The 23,061-nt window shown below is 34.9% G+C and overlaps 1 protein-coding gene across 13 annotated transcripts; it reads right to left on the bottom strand.

Annotated features, from left to right (window-relative positions):
• Positions 1–1,930: 1,930 nt before the first annotated feature.
• Positions 1,931–21,089, bottom strand: LOC145579726 (formin-like protein 13). 13 transcript variants are annotated; one of them, XM_081636962.1, is made up of 17 exons: positions 20,650–21,089; positions 19,300–20,000; positions 18,199–18,420; positions 16,693–18,089; positions 16,470–16,599; positions 14,392–14,463; positions 10,565–10,663; positions 10,320–10,361; positions 9,080–9,160; positions 8,960–9,010; positions 8,333–8,414; positions 6,888–6,982; positions 4,647–4,718; positions 4,459–4,553; positions 3,536–3,604; positions 3,380–3,446; positions 1,931–2,209 (listed from the first exon to the last, which is right to left on the bottom strand). In XM_081636962.1, the coding sequence occupies exons 1-16, from the start codon at positions 20,723–20,725 to the stop codon at positions 3,425–3,427; spliced, it is 3,306 nt and encodes a 1,101-aa protein (XP_081493088.1). In that variant the 5' UTR covers positions 20,726–21,089; the 3' UTR covers positions 1,931–2,209; positions 3,380–3,424. The 13 variants fall into 13 exon arrangements, 5 of the variants coding, with proteins under 5 accessions (XP_081493088.1, XP_081493085.1, XP_081493086.1 ...); XM_081636959.1 differs by having other exon boundaries at positions 1,932–2,209; positions 4,459–4,575; XM_081636960.1 differs by lacking the exon at positions 10,320–10,361 and having other exon boundaries at positions 1,932–2,209; positions 4,459–4,575.
• Between the last annotated feature and the right edge of the window lie 1,972 nt (positions 21,090–23,061).

Raw genomic sequence — 23,061 nt, 5'->3', positions numbered from 1 at the left:
TGTTTTTGAACATTCTTTAAGAGATCCAAATCCCTTTGTATTTTCTATTGAATTTAGGGAAGGACAAAAAAATAGAAAGCACCAAGAAAATAAAAGGCACCAAGAAAGGGCAAGAAAATAAAACGATTGAAGCTTAACAATTTGACTCGGTATCCTTAGCTCTGAATATCTTTATTTGGTCCTTTCTAGAGCCCATTAACATACTATAAACCCCTAAAGTCTTTTTTTGGGAGCCCGAAAATATTTCAATTTGGGAAACATGAGATTAAAAAAAAAAAAAAAAAAAAAAAATCAAAGCCATGAATTGAGAATTTATCGCTAAGAGAAACAAAGTTATCAAGAGATAACCTTTAATTACTTTGGCAATACAAACCTTAAAAACTAAATCGGACCATAAAAATAAGATGGAGTGAATAGGACCTAAATAGAGTTTGAAGCCCTCGTAAAAAAAGATGTTTGGTTTCGAAGGAAACACTAACCATTGGTGGCTAAAAAGCAGGCGCTATCTAGGAGAATAATGCCACTTATATACTAAATAGAAGAGAAAATTCGACGGAGAATAGGCTACAACCTAGAACTCCGAGGAGCTTCTAGGTTTCCAAGAGGGGAGGGTTGCTTTGGAGGATAGACAAGATAACCTTTCTATTTAGGAGAGAGAAAGCACACTTTAGGTTTATGAAGTCTAGGGATGTCAATGGGACGGGGCAGGGCGGATGTTGGCCTTCCCATCCCCACCTAATATTTTCATCCCCATCCCCATCCCCGCGGCGGGTCCAATTTTCATCCCCATCCCCGCCCCACCGGGTACAACTCCAAAACCATCCCCGCCCCACCCCCAACTTGGATATCCATCCCTACCTTATCCCCACCAAAGACCCGCCTAATCCCCATCCAAGATCCACCTAATCTCTGTATCTCAAATAAACAATCTTACATAATTAATACGAATTATAAAATAAAACATTCTACACACATTTTTGTGTTATAATATAAGTGTCATACAAAGTATTATAATTAATATTGTATTTCACGTAATTATTTTATAAATAGTATAAAAGTATGTAATTTTACTTTAAAAGATATATAGATGTGGGTATGAGGTGGGGATGGGGCGGGTATGAAGTGGGGCGGGGCGGGTGCAACTTAAAATCCACCCCCGCCCCATCACCCATGGCGGGTATGGTTTTTATCCCCATCCCCGCCCCACCACCCGCCAAACCGAGACCCATCCCCGCCCCACTGGGGCGGGTCTCCTACTTGACCCTCCCCACTGACATCCCTAATGAAGTCTACTAAGAAGATGAGGAATAATATATTAAATCAATTTCTTACTAAGAAAATTATATTTAGTGGATCTTGGAACTACCTTTGGAAAATTTTTATTTTGTTTTATAGTTATATTATTATTATTATTATTATTATTATTATTATTATTATTTTTGAGCAAGAATCTTCAAAATCGACAATTTCCATCCCCAACTATCATTTTCTTTTTATTACGGAGTATTATATTTTTAATGACATGAATAATTTTCTATGAACAAAGAAAATAAAAAATGTAAAGTGCACCAAACAAAACAAAAAAAATGTCAAAGTTATGTTTCGTTAGTCCTATACAGTGCTTCTATAATACAAGAATATACAGATTTCGTACACCTTTAAATTCATTTCATTAATACTCACGTGTCATTTCCTAAGTAGGCAAGTAGTGGCATGTTGATATTTTGAGTACTATAATACAGTGAAACAGTAAAAACAAAGCAGAGGGTCTTTGAAAGCACCATACAACATTGGGTTCTTACCAAGTATTACAAAAGCTAGAACTGGAGGCGGCAAATGAACAGGTGATAACCTTCTCGTGACAACTCAGCCCCTATGAGTAGCTGCTGAACCTAGTCTTCTTACTCACCCAGTCACCCCCCCGCCCCCCCTCCACACCCCCCCCTCCCCTCTTCCTAAAGAAAATACCTTACAAATTTTGCTACAACCGCTCACATTGAGTCCTAAACTAAGTTTCTACATCTAATTCACTCCAGTCATTTTTTTTTTAATCATTATTGGAAGGGTCAAAATCAATTATTAATTTCCCGTTGAGTCCTAAACTAAGTTTCTACATCTTTCAGTTTTCTTTTCTCAAGTTCGAGTTGCTTGCAGTTCTCCTCATGTGCTCGGTTGAACATTCTTGTGAAATTGAGCAGAGTTGTGACAACTACAATAGAACATGACAGAAGTGAACCAGATAGATCACTTTACATATATGCCAATATGCAACACAAAGAAAGTTTATATAGTGGTTATGGCCCGTTTGATAGTTAGTAATAAAATGATTTTTTAGCCTCAATACCTAGTACCCATGGTAATGTTAGTCCTTCCTTAAATACCTCTTTTTCTTCACAAAATATCATTACCATTTAAAAGGTGGTGCTGTGTGTTCTGAAGTTTATGAACAAAAACAAATGGGAGAATTGGAGGTAAGAGTTTCAATAATATGGTAATGAACATAAGATTCGGATTTCCTAACAAAGTTACATATAATTCTATATTCATTCCTAATAAATATGACCGCTTACCAAACGAGTAGTTAGATGCATGCTCCCCCCCTCTATATCCATTCCCACTGAATATGACCGCTTACTAAATGTGTAGTTAGATGCCTGGTAAAGTGGTAATGAACACAAAATTTCCTAACAAAATTACATACAAATCTAAGCTATATTCTTCATCAAGCGTGTAGTTAGATGCATGCCCCCCCTCCCCCCCCCCCCCCCCCCCCCAAAAAAAAACACACACACACACACACACACACACACACAATCTATATTCATTCCCACTAATTATGGCCGCTTACTAGACGTGTAGTTAGATGCATGCTCCATTGCCCCCCCCAACACACACACACACACACAAAAGCAGGCATGTCAGTCTAGCTTCATTAATGAACATCCAACTTGTTGGCACCTTCGTATACAAAAATAATTTCCTCACCAAGAGTATAACTATAGAAGTCAAGCCATTATTAAACCATAGGGTTGTAATTTCAATTTGTTCACATTCTTTTAGAAATAATACGAGGAAAATTACAAGATCAAAACTCTACCCATAAACATGAAGCAAATAATTATGGCACCTTCGTATACAAAAATAATTTCCTCACCAAGAGTATAACTATAGAAGTCAAGCCATTATTAAACCATAGGGTTGTAATTTCAATTTGTTCACATTCTTTTAGAAATAATACGAGGAAAATTACAAGATCAAAACTCTACCCATAAACATGAAGCAAATAATTACTTTTATTATCTCTTCATTTAATTTCCCACATTGCTTCCTATTTCTATTGAATAAGGATGCAACTAGATTCATTGGAGGAAGACATTACCTTGTTCAAATGGGCAACAAGCTGGATCTTCCCCAAAGTACACTATTAAAGTGTCAACATTTCTACCCTGCATACCATTGATTATGTGAGTTGACAGTTTAAGCTTATAGACAGAAACCCTAAACAATGATAGAAAGCTCAAGGCTTTAGACATACAACACGAGAGTAAAGTAATGCCAGCGAGCGCACCTCTGCCTCAGCAATATAGAGAAACTCCTTGAGATTCTGAAAAATTGAAAGAACAATTGAAGGCACCTAAAATGTAAGGGAGTGACTATGTGAATTGACACTCTTACCACTCGCCTTTTAAAAGTATATCAAGTACAGTTTCAATTTAGATTAATTCTATGAGTGCTTTTCCAAAATTATTTCCTTCTTTCTGAAAAGTATTCTGATCACAAGTCTGCTGAAAAAGTATTATTGGTTAAGCATTTTGTGATCTTCCTAGACAATTCCAAAGGAATTACCCAGAGTAATATCTTACAGAGACAAAATATATAATGCTATGGACGATGGGTACCTGTTGTTTGTTCCATATGATTTAGAAAAATTCTAGACGTGACCTCCAGTTTGTGAAATTCCAAAAGGGGAATTTTTTTAAATCACAAACCATCTGGAATTTCCCTATAATTTAAATTGCCCTAGGTTGCAGTTTCAACCAATCAAAGACCCTTTGGTGAAGGGCAATTATCACACTTATAAAACAGTTGAGATAAATAAAAAAAAATAAAATCTAGCAACATCATTATTGATATGAATGTGTGTAATAGGCTCTGATGAGAATATTAGAAAGGTGGTTTCATCCAGACCAGTAGGAAATCAAGGATCAACAAATACACAGCAATAACTGTAGACAGTGTAGAGAGAGTATCATGGGGTTATTGACTAGTCACTACTCCACAGTGACATATTAACCACGCACCTTTTATCCGCGGTGTATTAACAAAACTATGTTTTGCTAAGCAATAGGAGGAGCTGCATCTGATGATATCAATCAAGAATATCACAATTATGTACAGTATGCTTTTTTGATAGAGCTAAACACTGGGGGACGAATTAAAAAACTTTATTTTTACTACCTTCCGAAATGCATCTGAGATGGGCCCATCATTCTCCGACATGGACAATTCCTGCACAACCTTTTCCAGCCCTTTGTGAACTGCTTGCATCTCCTCTGTCAAAAATTTTTGTTGGATCTGATTGGAGGTTTTATCTTATCAGAACCAGTGCAACAACAGATTCTGCCAATGGAAACTGAGAGATGTACCTTTGTAGCTGGTTCAATGCTAGCAAAATCCTTTGAGAAATTTAGGAGCTCTGGAAGTTTTTCAGAGATCACCTATGAACCATCAGCAAAATAAATGAAAAATATTGGGCTTAGAAGTACTTAACACAACGCCAAAGGATCTTATAGCAACTTACACATTAATGTCAAGTAAAACACCTGTACATCACAGATGCTACCTCAATCACATATTACAACAGATAATTCAATCACAACATAAAAAAACAATTTTTTTTTAAAAAAACCGTTCATGATACCATACATAAAGACCAAAACATCCTCTTAATTTTTTTTCACTCTTTTCTATGCTTGCCACCACCCATACCAACTGCCACCAAATTTCCGATCATCAAGAGTCCGACAATCAGGTGGGACCTATTCTGACAGCAACAGTCTGCATACACCTTGGAGGCTGAGGAGGAATCTTCCATGTCGTTGAATAAATTAAATTATTTTATTTTACAAAAAATAAGATAGGCAGTTGGTTTTTGCAACTACACCATAGTATAGGTGTATCCTGTATGTCTTATGCGCCTATAACAATATACCATGGTAAAAACATGTAAACAAGGTGCCAGCACCATGACAAAGGCGCATAACACAGTCACCTATATTATGGCAAATAAATATTAACTCAGAATTCTCATAATTCGTGTAAAAATTTACAAATATTGACAAATCGTTTTAATTGATACATTGGTGGCAGTGGGCTTCGGTGAACGCTGGCAGTGGTCACAAGGTGGTGGCTAATTGGGGGAAGAGAGAGAGAGAGGGGGGGGGGGGGGGGGGGGGCTACGCTGAAGAGAGAAACAAGGCTAAGAGAGTATAGGAGAGGTTGGAATTAAATAAAGGCGTTATGATCATTTAATATGTCGTCATGATTAATTCATAGTGGCATTTAGTTACCCCTAAAACAACAGCCAGGGATAGGCTTTAACAAAGCACAACATATTAAGAACAAACGAAACTTGATATTGCTTATGATTAAATTAATTATACATTTTGGTGCATACATAACATTTTATCCATGCAGTACAGACATAAACAAGAAATCAAGTCCTTGAATAAATTTTTATTTGCAAAAACTGCAATCATGCAAGAAACCTCTCAAGTCCAAATACAAATCAATTCCATGCAGCTTGAGCATAAGCAAAGGGTATGACAACATAGGGCCCCAGGAACCAAGAAAAACAGCGTGTTGGTTTCTAATACTTTTAACTTTTCTCGCTATTAGATGTTGGCTGATCACCACTGGGATTATGGGCTCTGGCACTTTGAAATGAACTGAAATAGAAAGGAACCTTGGAAAAATTCAATAAGCTAATTACCCAATTTGAGCACAAAACCTCGCCAGCCCCTGAAATATGAACAAGAAAACATATCCTTAATGGGATAGTCTCTACTATCATACAGGTGTGCTGCATGGCTGTCGCTCATTATGATGAGCAGGCAAGGGGCCTCCTATTTTGAACCAATCTTTATCTACTACACAATTTTTCTGGGCAAGGACAGATTAAGCTTTAAAAAGTGGAAAAGGACTTTAAGCTTCACTGAAAGGATCGAAATCACATTTGTAGGATGAAACTTTTTCTGGATAAGTTGAAGGGAATGCCTTAGCATGCACAAACCAAAACTAACACTCGGATAAAATATTGTCAGAATTAAATATTTTTTAGGTTCAGTAGAAAAGGATGTTGTAACTGAGGTGGAGGCACTTTTTAAGGAGAGACTTTTTTGAATCAGGGCTACCGACTTAGCATTGGGCTTCAAACTTTACCTGGTCTTGGATTGAAGCTTAACCAAGCAAAACCCACTGTTTCAAAGTCAACTCTGTCCACATGGATCTAGGACTCATAATTATTTCATGAATGAAGCCAATAATGGACTGATAAGTATTACACCAAGAATGGACAGATGTGAGAATGGCACTTGCTCTTAATATGGGCTTTCTAATATGGCCACATAACAACTTTTTCTATGGTCATAAATGAAATCATTTATGGCTCCGTGATAGATATATCAAATATTTACTGTGCATCTTATTGTTTTTACAAGGGAACACTGCCAAAGCAAGGAAAAGTACTTGTGGACCTGAAGGGGACATCTTTGTTTTTCTATGCTATCATTTTGTCTTAAACTTTGGGCGTTGCATTTTGTATGTAAGTGATTTTAACAAAATACTTGAGCAAAGCATTTCTTACGAAACTAGGCATTTTTCTATACCTTGCAAAGATAGTGCATTAGAGTCATCTTGTTATTACGTGCACGGGTTTCAGTGAGCTTCAGCAGACTATCAAGCCGAAAACCAACAGCAGAGCCTAGCAAAAAAATATTATCAAATCAATGTTTTGAACCTAATAAATTTGATGTAAATGCCATTTCTAGGTGAAAGACAGGGACATATGAAACAAATATGTAATTCTTGAAATGAAAAACTCTGACCAACATGTCATCACAGCCAAAAGAGACTCCATTCTATCCATGCACCCAGGAAAAAGTGACACCATTAATACTTATTCAGATACTCTTCTAAAACCATGCCCAATTATTTTTACTGCAATAATTTATGCCTTGATAGTAACACTAGAATTATCTCTTGTATACTACTGGCTTCAAATACTGTCTTCTCTGCAAACTTAGAGTGGAGATCAAGCATTCAAGCAACAAGCTCTTGCATGAAAACATAATAAGCCCACCAATACTTGTGAGATATTTCTAACAGCCCCAATACATATTCATTATCACAACAGCACCATTGGAAACCAGAAGTCAGGGTCACCACTCATAGAAAAACTCTGTACTAATGGATGGATACAAGTGGAAGATAACATCTAAAAGGAATTCTCTTCTAGAGAAAAACAACATTTTTCCACATGTTTTCAAAATCCAGTTCAGAGCTTGAATAGGAGAGAAAAAAAAAAAAAAAAAAAAGGAACTACTGGCAATTAAATCCATGAGATTAAATTTATACAATCACGAAATTCTATAGACCAAAAAGCAACAATGATTGGCTAGAAAAATAAATACAAGCCTTAATGGCAAATTATCAAAATGATACTTCCAAAAATAGGATCTCAATAATCCCAAATATTGCATTTATATCTATGACCAATTCTACTACCTTTATGTCAAACCAAGCTTAAGATGTACACAATTCGACCTAAATTTTCAATTTCAGTGAATTTTTTCTTTCAAACTCTATATTCAATTTGTGATTTATGGAAAGTCACTGTAGGTATTTAAGTTTTACATAGCTTCTCAAAATTTTCTTTGACCATAGAACTTAAACATCATCCACAAGGCGCTAGCCGCTAGGAGACTTCCTAGCAATCAAAAATCATTATAATTTTTTTTAAATTGTGATGAGTTTCTTATATTTTTTCTATATTAGGGAAGACATACGTCATTAAAAAAAATCACCGTGAGGATCTATTCAGGGAAAGGGCATTTCCTTTGAAAATCCTATATGATTTCACGCTAAAAATTAATGTTGCATCACTTGCATGCATAAATCAATGGGAATCGGATACAACTTACCCCTAGCTGTACCCCGTGAGGATCTATTCAGGGAAAGGGCATTTCCTTTGAAAATCCTATATGATTTCACGCTAAAAATTAATGTTGCATCACTTGCAGGCATAAATCAATGGGAATCGGATACAACTTACCCCTAGCTGTACCCTGGTTTAATGCATTTCCCAGTGATAGAACTGTTTGCATAATTCGTTTGAGTTTCATCGAACTTCTGATCTGGAGAACACAAATTGTTGCATGACTAAGATAGTGATAAAACAGTGGTGAATTGGTGATACATAGCCATATATTACAGCATGGGAATAAGGGGAAATATAAAATTAAAGCCAGCCTACAGTCAAGGATTAAAAAAATAATAAGGAAAATTTGTTAAAAACCAAATTTTATTGAAAACCATCTTATAAATTTATTTTTTTTAAAAAATTTTGTTAAGTCCCACCACTTTCCGTAATTGCTTGAAGCAGAGGAGTTACGAAGAGGGGAATGAATGGAGGGAAAATAAAAGAAAAGTGGGGTTAAGCGGGTCACGTGAGGTGCACATGGTAGTCAACACTGGAAATGCAAGTTAATAGTCGGAATCCGGGGAGTGGTAGGACTTGACAAAAAAAATTTTTAAATAGGTGTGCTTTGACAAAAAAAAATTTATAAGATGGTTTTCAACAAAATTTGGTTTTATAAGATGGTTTTCAACAAATTTTCCAAATAATAAATAAAATTATAGTGAAAGGGTAAAAAGCACAGAGACTTAATTAATTACTTGCCTGATCTGCAGCGGAATTCACGATGTTGAGGCTCTTCCTAAGATCAGAAGCCTAAATCAGAAACCAGTAATCAAAATTTTGCAGAGAAGATATTTTAAAGCCAGGAGTATACACACTTACCTGATTACTAAACTGCATCTTAAACGCGAAAACTCTTAGCTTAGCCTCCACTCTTGGCACTTGCATTAATTCTAATAATAGCTGTCATAAAATGGTATTAAACAACAAAAAGTCAAAAACCTCGCATAAGTCCTGTTAGGAGGAGGTCTTGGAGGTCCAGAATCTCCAGCAATATGCAACCTGACCCACTAAAATAGACAAAAGTTTTTTGAGAAAGACCCTTACAATTACCTCTTTGAAGGAAACTGCAATAGATGAAATTGTAGAGGCAATAAAGCTCTCGTTTCCATTTTTTTTTTTTTTTTTTTTACTCAGACAGGCTATAAACTTACATGTCATAATAAGTGTCACAAGGAGTATAATACTAATATAAAAATCTGGAATTAAATCCAAGTTTCGTAATTTGAGCGAGTTATATAGGTTATAAAGCGGCAAATTTTGTTATTCATGTCCACATTAACCTTTCGAATAAGATAGGGTAGAAAAGAATTGACACCTCCCATGCTTGATTTTAGAGAAGACTACAAGATATGTTCAAAACCCTGATCGTGATATTATGATCTAGTTTATAGATAGAGAATACAAGTAGTATCTAGCTCTTGTATGGAGTTTGCATATATGGATACCAACTACTCTGTGATTGCTTTTTTCTTGTAAGCTTCTGACTTATTCATGAAGCCAAACAGCCAACATCATGATAGGTAAACACATGGCTTTACAGCTTCTGCTTTCTTGATCACTTTTGCTTGCTTCACCAAAGGCTGTCTAATGAGCACATAAACAACTAAAACTTGAATCAGGCTTTCTAAGTTTAACCATGTGATGAGTTGTTTAGTTCGGCACGGATCACATATTGGTCTGTGTTCTTGTGAAAAGAAAATCAATTTCATACATTGATTTTCAGAAGGTGGTTATTCAAGTTGGGTCAGTTTTTCACTTACAAGTTGGGTAAACAAGCCAAATGAACCAACCAATATAAAAAATATTCCGAATATTACCAACATAAATTTTTTGGTGGGAAGACTGGGAAGTTAGTCATATGAATCATGAAGACTGATTATTTATCATCAGGATGTATAAACATAATCCAAACCTCTTAACAAATAAACACACAAAAATAAGAATTTAGACATCAATACGACAAAAGCACCATATGCAACCCATGAATAACCGCCAGCTTTTGAATCAGTTGGGCTCCAATAACAAAGAGAAATAGCCTTTAAAAAGGAAATCAGCATACCTGTTCACACTTCCCAAGCTTATCAACCTGTCCTTTGAATTTCTTTGTACATTAGCCAAAATAAATCTTGTAAGCATTTCATGATATTTGATATAAATTAGAGGTGAAAATTACAAGGAAAAAAAAAATTAATGACATGATATATCCCATTAAAGTTAATAATCCTTGTGAGACTATAATACTATAAGACACACAATTTTAAAACTTTTCGTTACAGATGTTTGATAAGAGTGCAAAAGACGAACCTTAAGTAGCTCCATATCCTCTTTGGTCGGGCAAAACTTTATGAGGTTCTCAACTTGATCAATGTCCAAAGAAGAATCTTCTAGAGAAAGGATATAAGCCTATAAAGTCAAAACAAATTTTATGTGAAATTGCACCAAGCATACAATACAAAAAATCCTATGTTAGATATAGAGGATCCATATGAACTTGAAACCAAGAAAGTTCAACAACATTATCAGGCAGATGATATTAAACAAAAAATGAAAATAATGCACCATTAAAAAAATTCTTTGTTTGTTGATTAAGATTAGAAAAAATCATTAATAATAAGCCATAGTGCATCTACAAATATTATCAAGATTAATAAAACACAAAAGATATAGAGAATTAACAAAACTTCCACGATCAAAAGAATTTAAGCATATTCAAACACAACTCCAGCTTCACTACTTCAAGCTCAATGCGAGCAATGTTCTTCGATGTCTTTGCATCTTTCCAAGTGGAGGCCTCGACATTTTTATTTCGTGTTATTATTGTTCGTATCAAAAATAGATTTTAAAAAAAAAAAAAAAAAACCCTAAACCCTTTGAATCCAGATTGTCTTCCCCATGAATAAACCTAAAAAGGGATCTGAATTCATTATAGAGAAGAAAAAAAAGTCTTTTGCAAAGAAAGGAGAAAAGCGCCTCGCAAAAGGATATAAATTATTAAAACCTAAAAATAAAGCAGAATTCAAGAAAGAAAGCAAAAAAATAATAAAGATTGGCACTTTTCATCGGTAAAATTGATGGAAGCCCCTCTAGAATTCATTAATGGAGACAAAGGGTTTGAGAAAGAAGGAGAAGGAAGAGAGGGAAGCTACTTCCCAAAGTAGATTCATAAACAATTCTTGATTAGGAAAGTGTAGAAAATATGTGATTTGCAAAACTGACAATAAAACACTCTGCCTCAGCAATTGATCATAACCAAGTTAGCAATATCTAGCCTTGGACATCAAATGACCGACACATAACATAAAGTTGAAAATTAGTTTCTCAACCAACGATATTCTAGATAACATGGGCTCAAAATCACAAGCTTAGTAATCATACGATAATTTAGAGACCACAATATCAATCATGGTTTAAAAATTACCTAATATATATATGGCTTTTAAGCTTGCCGAATGGATATATCCTAAATCACCCAACAAAAGGTTAAACAGTTGATGTGTGCCAAAGAAAGGCTGGAATGACCAATAAAAATTTGTAAAAATTGAAATGAATAATCCCACCTTTGCCACTTCTACACAAAACAATCCCACCTTTACGTAATCTAGAAATAATCTCACCTTTTACCCCCATCTGCTCAAATAGTCCCTTCATCGGTTTCCGAAAATGGTAATCAGTTTTAGAAGGTGCTTTGCCACGTTTCACCTTCTAATCAGTCTTATTTTTTCTAATTTTTTTTTTTAAAAAAAAATTTATAATAAAACAAAAAACAGCCCCCTTCCTCCCCCTTCTCGAATCCCAATCTGAAACAGCCCCCCCATGCCTACCCAGCTACCCTTCCTTGGAGGGGCCCAGTGCCCCACCCCCCTTCCTTGTCAATCCCTTTTTCCCTACCACTGTTATATGATTGTCTGTAGGGTGAGGTGATCAGATTTCGGGGATTCAAGGTTGAAAGGGTTTTAGAGTGGCTGGGTGGTCGGATTTAGAGGGTTTCTTGGGGGTCTATGGTGTCGAATGTAAGGGTTTTTGTGGGTGGATGGAGACAATGGAGTGTCGGGTTTAGGGGGTTTTGGGGTAGCTGGGTGGTTGGGTTTAGGGGTTTCAGGGTGGGTGGTTGGGTTTCAGAGGGTCAAGTAGAATACATTGGTCAAGTGAGGAAGGGTAGGGTTGGGAGTTTTGGGTGGGGGTCTGGTGTTAGTTATAGAGGTCTGGTGGTGGCGGTGGTTATGGTGGGTCTCCATTGAAGAGGTTGGGGAGGCAGAAGAGATTTTTTTAAAAAAAATTTAAAAAATAACAAGTTAGACCAGTTATAGATAAAAAGGATCGTTTTGAGCAAATGAGAAGCAAAAATGAGATTGTTTTGAGCAGAAGTGACAAAGGTGGGATCAATAGTTTCAATTTTTCCTAAAAATTATGTCACATCAACTCCAACCACGTATGAAACACCACAATAACAAAATGCTTCCACAACGCATGACTAAAACAACTCGGTGACTCACATCCCTAGAGCCAAGTGCTAAATAGTAATTTTTTTTTTCCCGATGTAGAAAATATATTAGAATTTAGCTGTAGACAAGATCCAATATTGGAGGGAATCAAAGCTATTCATCTTAAAGTGTTTTAGAGATAGGCTAGATTGGCTCAAGTTATATTACAAAAATGTTAGAATTAGCTGAATTGGACTGAGAGAGGTTTAGCCTCATTTTTAAAGCTTAATAGTTAATAGTTACTACTAGTTACTTTCAACAGCATACTGTATTCACTTTGTGCAGATCTGATCTAAAAGTATGTGAGCAATCAATTTAATCAATGATAACAATACCTGATTACATAGAACAAATAAAGGTAATTGTCTACCTTTTGGTAGATAACTACAAACCTCAAATGAACAATGTTCTTTTCCCACAACATAAAGAAAATTTACTTATTGTTGTTTAATTACCACAAATGAAGTCAACCTTTAGCTAAAGCTCTAGAATCAGAACTTTCAAATCTCTTACGGAGTACTAATCATCTAAAAAGCAGATTTCAGCCAGTTCACTCATGCATCCTATAAAGTTCCCTTCCATTTAATAAGCCTAATGAGCTTGACAGCAGAAGTTTGGCTCTTTTATATTTTTCATGAAATTATTAGAGTGGTAACCAATTTTAGACATGCAGGATGACACATAAATTTGAAACAAATGATGCCCTTTATATTGCAGGCTCATAATACAGTATTTGTAACTTAAACAAGTTTTCCTAAAAGAAAGTTTTTATACAGCTGACCAACAACCTTTGAGCCAAATGAAGAGCACAAGGAAGAAAAACAGCTAATCACCACAGCTTAAGGATAGAGAAGTCAATAGTTTTCCTACAATAGGAAACATGATTTCAGAAGCACCCCCCAAGCTTGTTTGCAGCTTTTGGTTCAATAATGCAACTTTCACCAGCATAAATTTCTGGAGTCTCAAGTTTAAATACTCCGATTACAGCTACCAAGGAACATATGCTTTCTCTTAATTAAAGCTCATGGACCAGTTTTTCAGACAAGTGAAGTTCTTTCTATAACTTTAAGATCCATGGGCTGAAATATATAGCTATAAAAAAGACTCCCTAAATGCCACATTATCAATCTTCTTGACTAACTTTTTGTATTCCATATGATCTATCACTAAGCAAATAATGCTCTATCAGTCTATCACTTGTCGGTTTGAAATTCCAATGATATGCAATATTAATTATTTACTTGTCAGCCAATGCAAAAGTTGGCTACTCCTCAATGTATCTCCAAAACCTTGAAACACACTAACTTTAAGTGAATTTGACCATTTTAAGATTAAAACAATAATAATATAAAAAGATAATTTTCTTGGTACACAAGATCAGTTTCTCCTTCCCAATGCGAAATTTATAAACAGGGCTATAATTTAACTTCTTTTCAGAATTCAGAGTTAAGAACAAATTGTATTGAATAATGCATATTTTTTATGTAATAAATCGCTATTCAATAAAATCGAATCGAATATTTTCTAGGGCAGACATTCTTAAGTAATGCAAGCGACATCATATGGCATACAAGATGACAATTGGATATATTTGGTAGGGGTTCAACACACCAACTGTATTAGTTGAAAATTTAAAATAGATCAGCATACCGTCAGTTCTTTTAATGGAACTTTGACTTTTGAGAGCATGATCTCACAATTATAAGCTCGCCGATGATCAACCTGTAAGAGACAATCAAATATAAGTACAGGTAGTGACAATCAAGGAAGGAAAAGGTTGCTTCCTATCAAACAAGTATACATGAAATTGTAATTTGTAAATATCTGAAAACAGTGAAAAAGTAAGCCAGAAAAAAGAACAGAAACTAAAATTTAAAAAAAAAAATAGAAAAGCAAACTAAAAGGTGTAAAACTATGTCCCATCCATAAACATGTTGGTTCTTGCAATAGACCCCCTCTCTTGAGGAGAAGGCTATGGTGAAAAAGAGGGAAATTTTTTATTGAATATGTAGTGTCAAAAATCATAGATAAATTGTATGTGAATTATGTAAACATCTAAAAAGTGTGAACCCAAAATTGGGGTATGCATTGTACAGCTAATGCTGAAAATCACTAAGATCTACAGCAGTCAAAGCTTGAACGAATGCTGCACAATGAAAAATCATCAAACAATCAAAGTATACCACACATAAAAATAAAACAATGAATCCATGAATCAAAAAGCATTTCACAGAGGAGGGAAGATAGTTAGATGAGTGAAAGAAAACAGCTTATTTCCTATCAGAGATAAAGAAGACCATCCTTCTAATGGTCACTTGACTTACCTTACTTAGACAAAAATATCGACAACCATTACAATTACTCAGAATTAATATAATTGAATAATAGGTCCAGAAGCAAATCTACTCCTACTATCTCAAGCAAATAAATATAACCAATTCTGTTATAGTAGTGAATAGAGGTTAAACAGATTTCTAGGAGTTGCTAGTCATGTACCAACACTTCAGCTACAATGGATAGGTTCTTGATCTTCTTGGAAGCTTAGACAAAACACCAAACCAAGAAAGAGCTTCCCAAGTGTTCCTTATTTGGCCTAAGTCAAGCAGCGCAAAAACAGGGAGTTGAGAACTTGAGATAAGCAGAGTGTGGGTTCTAGAAGTAAATAAATGCTGAAGATGAGCAAGATGGTGAAATGTAGTATGTCTGATGCGGGAAACTTAAAGTACGGTGATTACAAGGCTCATCAGCAAATGAGTTTTCTGAATCCACTATACAACTCAAAAATTCAGTTGCTGAGGAGAAAGTTGTACATCGTAATAAGGTAATACAAAATCTTTGGCAGCACAAAAATAGAAGAGTTTTCAGTTAAGCCTATGTACTTGTCTATCTTTTCCTTTTTCCCTGCTGGCAGATATTTTCTGCCATCGTTTTTAAATTCTTTTTTGGGTTGAGAATTATGTTTCTTACTAAGTACCCAATTACCTAATCATTCTTTGTCTCTGCCAGCAGAACTATTTGGCTGTTGCGGGAAACTTTAAAGTTAATCCAGCATAGTTACACCAAGCTAGAAGATGGAGAAGAAAACTGATTCAGTTTAACCAAGAGCATTAAGGCTTTGATACTTCACCTAAAATAAGGTATTCTAGTTTGAAATTTCTACTGTCTAGTTTAGTTGATCTTTTTTTTTTTGGTTTGATATAGTCTAATCTAATTGTCTAATTGACTAAACTTTAACTTTTTATGTACGTCAATGTATAAGAAAATCATTAATCCATCAAGTAGGATCTTGGTAAATTCGCCACCTTATATATGTATGTTTCAATTACCTAATTTTCATAATTGTTATAAATATGAAATTAGATATATGTGGCAATAAACAAACAAAGATAAGATGAAGAGATTAAAGCCTAAGAATCTCCCATTATTCACACCAATATGCATCCTCATATATCCATTACCAGACACATCAATTCAACAATAACAATAACAAAGTATTACTCCTAAAATGGTCTAAAGTCTTCTAACCTGAATTGTCATAAGGAATCTTTCACAAAAAATGAAACAATGAAAATAGAGGGATGAATTAAAGGAACTAAACAAAGAAAAAATGAAAAAGTGAAAGAAATGTAGAGAAAAAATTAGGGAGTGGACACATCCATTCAATTGAAAAAATCATGTCTAGCACAAGTACCTTGTCAGCCAAAAACATGAACAGTTTAAACTCTAACCAGTTGCACTATATTAGATTTGGGAGCTCCAAGACCACACTTAGACTTTCCAATGGTAGTTCCTTGAGCTGAATTTGGTACTGAAGCAGAGAAGAGATTCTCCAGTTCTGACATGTCAATTTCTGGAGCACTAGGATGATAAAAACATAAAATGGCAATTGTGAGATATGATATATTTCAGAAACTAAAGGCCCTACACCACATTCCTTTCCAAGCAACATACATTGAGGTCTCTCCAGACTTTTGAGTTTCCGACCAAAGACTTCCTTGCACTGCTTTAGTCAGCTTCAACCAGTGCAATGGCTTTAATTTACTGGTTTGGGAGTTTTTTGGTACCAAAGAACGTGAAATACTCCGTCCCTTCATATTCAGAGAGCTTAAAGGCACTGTTGGATCTGGAATAGTACCCAACTTTGAAGCTCCATTATTTAGACCAACAGGAAGTGGAGGTGCACAAGGAACAGATGGAGAAACTTGTGGTTGCTGGGATTGAAGTCCAAGACCACGAGGAGGAGGAGGTGGAGGTGACGGGGGTGCTGGAAATGACTTTGAAGAACCCGACTTCTGAGGGGGAAGTGGGGCTGGGGGAGGTACAGATTTTCCAATGTTCTCCTTCAAAGAAGATGTGGGAGGAAGTGGGGGAGGGGAAGGTCTAGACTTTGCTGCACTGTTTTTATATGGTGATGCAAGAGACTGGGATGGCAGAGGTCCAATTTCTTCCAGCTTATCAGAAGTTTTGGGAAGAACATCTGGTAGAGGTGGTAAGTAAACATCAGCATCATTGGTTGACTTTTCATCTAAAGAAAGTGTTGGAGGACATAGTGGCACAGCAGCAGCAGCAAGAAGAGGAGGAGGAGGAGGAGGAGGAGGTGGACTAGAAAGTGTTGGCGAAGAAGGAGATTTAAGGGTTGTTTCTAGTCTTGAAGGATTCACATGTGATCTTGGAGGGGATGGAAGTGATGACGTTGCCATTTCAAAACATGGATCCTTTCTTAGAGGATTTTCTGAAGGAGATGAGAATTCTGGTAGACATCCAGCCATAATGCTAGAATCTTCATGTGAAGGATCAACAGATGGCTGTTTGAGAGTTGCAGGAGGTGGCAGAGGCCCACTCCTTAATGTTGGGATCTTGCTTCCTGAAGCAGTAAGCGGTGACTTAGTAATTGCTGATGATTGTGATGCGACTGAAAGCATTCTTGTTTCTGGGCAGAGAGCAGTTTGAGCAATTTCCCTAGGTTGATATTGAAGCAACTGGGCCAGATTGCAATCCTTCGATACTTTTTGACAAAGCAAAACCTGATCATCCTTGTCCTCAGATTTACAAAGAATGTAATATTTCTTCTCTTCCTTTGGCTTCTGATGGCTTGATCTACACATTGGACTGATATTCAGAGCATCTGGAGCAGCAGCGAAGTCAAAGTGTTCGGATGTACTGTGTGGTGGTGGAACTTTTTGTATCACACTTTGAGCAGCACCAGCACTCGATTCTAGCCAATCAACATGACTAAAAAACTCCTGAACTTTAGCAAATGCTTCCATTGGAAGGCCCTCATTTTCCTCAAAGCACGAGAAATTTGCAGCAACAATAGAAGCAGAGGCATCCATGTCTGAAAACAGAACCTAATTACAGTAGGGATAGAAGGGAAAATCTTCTCATTAGGCAGATTGAAAATCCATCAGCTTATACCAAGCAGATAAATAACTAAACAATTGTTACTAACAGACAAACCTCTGCACTAAAATCTTTTGGAAACTTATCCTTAGTGTCCCACGGCGTATCAATTTCATCTCGATTAAGCATTAAAATGTTGGACCTTATAAAAGCTGTGTTGAACATGATACGGAACATCATGTCTTCATGCTCCATATCCTTACAGAGGCTTGTACACTCGAGAACAACATCGCCTTGGATATTACAGTTTAGATCAATTTTAACAATCATTGATTCAGCCTACACCAATTAGAAACAATTCAAAAAGCATTAATATTGGCATGCCATTTATACTGCAAGGTGTATAGGATATCATCTTTATGAAGTTATGATCTTGTGAACCACTATGTACCGTTTATATCATTAATCACAGGACATGTTCCTTATAAAGGGCAACTCAACACAATAAAAGGAAATAAGGCTTACAGTGGAGTACAGTGAAGAGGGGAGGGGAAGGAGGGGGGGGGGGGGGGGGGCAAAAGTGATGTACAAAGGCAAATTGTTATTGATCTCAGTAAAAATAAAATGCTAATAGAAGGCTAAAGAAAAGATCGTATGTACTGATTGCTTATCAGCAGAATTAAATGTCAAGACAACAATTTTGCAAGGTGGAACAATGACACCAAGGATATTATTACTAAACAAACAACAGAAAACTGGAGTCCTGGACTTAAAGACTTAGCAGGACACAGCAGAAAGACAAGGACAGTAAGAAGAAGTCAAGGTTAAGGGCCAAGTTCAACAGCTACATGAGCCTACATCAAAAACGGAGGATGGCTATAAAATAGGAAGGATAAGCATTTATTCAGCTTAAAACAACCACTACATGTCTACATGTATTCCAATTCAAAAAAAAAAAAAAAATACAAAAAAGTAAGGGGTGGCAGAGGGGGAGGGGGAGGGGGGAGCACACAGAAATACAAAGCATACAAGATGATGAACATGTAATGATGAAATGAGTGAAGGCACAAAAACAAAGATCATACTTGAACTGTAAGGGAGAAAAGAATGAAATGCTAATGTATTAGTATCAAAAAGTTGCAAATGATGTATTACCAAGAAGACTAGTAATTCCAGCATGAGTAAGGTTGTGTCTTACGTTTATTGGCAGAAAATCACCTGCTTATATGTACGGGTAGTTTTGCATTGTTCTTGAGTTGAGAACAATAATTTTGGACTTCTATCCTCACTACCAAGAGGATCTTGTCCATAAATCCGAAATGAAGGATGACAACCCCCCTCTCCATCGAAATCAGGTACACGTCTGAAAATTATACAATCCAAAGTCAATGCCCTATCCAAGGGAGGCCACTGTAAAGCAACGTTTCTCCTTGATATATATTGAAGGTATCGAAGCTGCGATGGGATGGGATTTAAAGGTGACAACAATGGCAAAAGCTCACGAGGAGATTGCTTATAAACCATATCCAAGGTTCTCTGCTCCCCTGTGTATTGTTTCCTATAAATCAAAAGTGCAGCAAGCATAAAAGCCAGGACTGGCCAACCACCTCTTTCACAATGCAACAACAATACATTTTGTGGCCCCAGTGCAAGCCAACTTTCAGTTGAACGCAAAAAGTGGTGGATCAACTCCATTGAAAGGATAGGACAACCCTCATAATGCCTTGGATAATCCATTATGGTCATATCATATTCCGACATAATCTTTGATATCGAGGTCTCCACCTCTGCCTTCCGGAAATTAAAAACCAGCAATGCAGTATCTGGAAATTGTGCCTGTAGCTGACTGACTATGCCTGCTAAGTAACCTTTATATCTCTTCTCTTCCCATGAGTTGGTAGTAAAACAACAATCAAAGACTGTAAAAATAAATTAAAAATAACAAAAATAAAAATAAGTAGATGATTAATATAAAAATTAAAAATCCATTGACCTCCCAAAATAAAAACAAACAAATAAATAAATAAATAAATATATATATATATATATATATATATATATATATATATATATATATATATATATATATATATATATATCAGAAATCCCTAATCTTTGGTAACAATAAAACATATACACTAAAATGAGCAATTCTCTATATAAAAAAAAAAAAAACTAAAATACAAATTAAATTGATACCATATTTGACTTCAGATGCTCGATTAAATTTTTTTTTTTTAAAAAAAAAAAATGATATGCAAAACAAAAATTCAGTTGTTTGTGGATCATCTTCAATCAAACAATGCTTCATAATTATTTAAAAAAAAAAAAACGGGCAACGAGAAATAGATTTCAGTATAATTTAACTTAAAAAGCTAATAATAGAAGGTTGAAGCAAATATCAGTAAACTAAGAACAGCAAACATAATGATGCCTATTCGAGTTAAATTGTAAATATAACTAAAAATTATATATAGGAAAGGTAGAAGAAAGCAATTGAACATATAATGTATGTTAAAAATACTGTAAGGAAGAGAAAGACGAAGAGCGAAAATGGAAGGCAATTACCATACAGTCTATCAGATATCTCCAGGAGTCCGTCAATTGGCTTGCGATAGTCGAAGAGCTTGCGGAGAAGCGACATTAATTCAATTCAATTGTTTCATCAGTTCCAACAAATCATATTCAATGGCTTTTCAACGAAAATTATACAGAGTATTTGATAATCAGATTAGATTTAAGTTTCAGGATGAGAATATCCAAATTTGAGGTACAATTCCAAATTCTTCGGCCGCTGCCAACCAAACCGCCAATCCCTTCAATTCGTTCGTCAAAAACCAAAAAGGGCCTTAGGGGACGTGGAAGTCCCGAGCGCAGGACACCACGGCATGCGATCTGGTGGCAGATTCAATCTCGGACCCTATTTTTATAATCATCTATCATTGTTTCCAATTTTTTTTTTTTTCCTCAATTGTATATAAATGGGTCAATTTCAAAAACTTTTCTCATAAATTCTCATTAATCAACAACAAGAGATAATATATTAGATTATCTCATTTTATAAAATAGGAATTTTTATGAGAAACTACCATATAAAACTTAAATTTTAGGAGAAACTACCTAATTTTTTTTTATTTTTTATTTTATAAGAAACTACATAGGTAAAATGTTGTAAAATAATACATATGGACGGATTTCCATCATTAACCAAATTTTTCGGCATTGACTCACCGCAGAACACCACCGGGAACAATCATCTTGTAGCCCGAAACTACCCCCACTAACTCGAAATATCACTAAACCACCTCAAAAATAGCCTTACCACCTTGAAAACAAACCCTCGTGGTGGTTTCAAGAGTGTTTAGAGGTAGGTCAATGTCGGAAAGTTTGGTCAACGGAAGAAATCTGGCCGTAGGTAGAAATTTACAGCATTTAGCCTTTTATTAGGTTGGTTTTTTTATAACATTTTTTATTAGAAAATTTCTCACAAAATTTGGGGTTTTATTAGGTAGTTTCTCACAAAAGTCCTGTCAATCAATAACTTAATACTAAAACAGACACCGGGAGTGACACATGTCACATCTTGGTGCTGTTTTTTCCCTCCAAATTAAAACTCCCCATCCTTTTTAACTTTTGTTTTTGTTAATATTTGTTTCTATGATAATATCATTCCAAATCTTTTATATTATCTTTAGGACAAATATATGTTCTTTTTTATTTGGGGTTCATAATTATTCTATATACATTTACCTAAATAATTATTTCAACTCCTTTTTAATTATCTTTTAAATGGAGTATAATTAGATTTTGCCAAAAAAGTAATAATAAATTGATATAACTATATATTTAAATTAATTACAATTTTGTTTTTGAAATTTTACTACTATACGTACATATTATCATAAATTAAGGATTTATAGAGTATAGTATAGGTGTATAGTTATAAAATAAAAGTTGTGTTTGACAAATGAGTTTTTAGATAGCTCTAAAAAAAAAAAAAAAAAAAAAAAAAACAGTTTTTAGATAAAAAAGGGGATATAGTATTTGTAATTTTGTGAATGTTTGCACTTTTGCCAATAGTTTTAGTGAATTTTATTTTATTTTATTTTATTTTTTTTGACAAAGAAGATTTTAGTTTGTTGTTTGATTGATGTTTGATGTTTATTAAAAATGCATTTATTATTAAGTATTTGCTAAATATGACCACTAGATATGGTCAAACCAATTCCCGCCTGAAAAATTCTCGGGTTTGGGCAACCTAAAAAATCCATTTTTAGATAATTTTTTTACTTTGCCTATTAATATAGATTATGTCATTATAATTTCTATATATTTGATTTGTATGTTTTATCAAATTTTATTTGTTGGATATAATTAATTTTCTTACAAAAATTAGACTTACCGTGCATGACACGGGCCTTAAGCTAGTAATTTATTAATATGAATTTTTTATGATTTTTATGCTTATGAAAATAAAATTATATTTCCTCCGTTTCTTTTTAGTTGACATGTTTCTTTCGTCACGTTTGCCAACACACAAATTCAATCGTTAATATCTTTGATTACCGATAAGCAAAAATTATAAAAGTTGATATTTTGAAAATATATACCGTGATAAATCTAACAAGACCTCACATGAATATATTTTTCATCATGTATAAATCACAAAACACAGTCAAAGGAAAGTATGTGAATAGTGTTAAAGTCAAAATGTTAAAGTCAAAATGTTTCAACTAATAAAAAGCAGAGATAGTATGTATTTTAGCTCTTTCAAATCATAATTTGGAAAAAAAAATCTTGCAACTTCCCTAAAAATGAAAAAACTATTGAAATACACTAATTACTATATTCGAGTCAATTAAATTACCTATAAGTGTAACATATTTAGTTTAAAAAGGAGGGAGTACTAGTTTCCATTTTTAGCGTTTAGGGTTTAGGGTTTAGGGTTTAGGGTTTAGGGTTTAGGGTTTAGGGTTTAGG

This window comes from Chenopodium album, chromosome 14 (assembly GCF_948465745.1).
Source record: "Chenopodium album chromosome 14, dcCheAlbu1.1, whole genome shotgun sequence".
NCBI classification, from domain to species: Eukaryota; Viridiplantae; Streptophyta; class Magnoliopsida; order Caryophyllales; family Amaranthaceae; genus Chenopodium; species Chenopodium album.
This window is presented reverse-complemented; position numbering and strand designations above follow the sequence as displayed.

Coding starts and splice junctions, on each gene's coding strand:
- LOC145579726 (XM_081636959.1), bottom strand. CDS start 20,725: ATGTCGCTTCTCCGCAAGCTCTTCGACTATCGCAAGCCAATTGACGGA. Junction 6,983..8,332: donor AAACCAGGGTACAGCTAGGG/GTAAGTTGTATC, acceptor TTTTTTTGCTAG/GCTCTGCTGTTGGTTTTCGG. Junction 3,605..4,458: donor TCTCAGATGCATTTCGGAAG/GTAGTAAAAATA, acceptor TCAATTTTTCAG/AATCTCAAGGAGTTTCTCTA.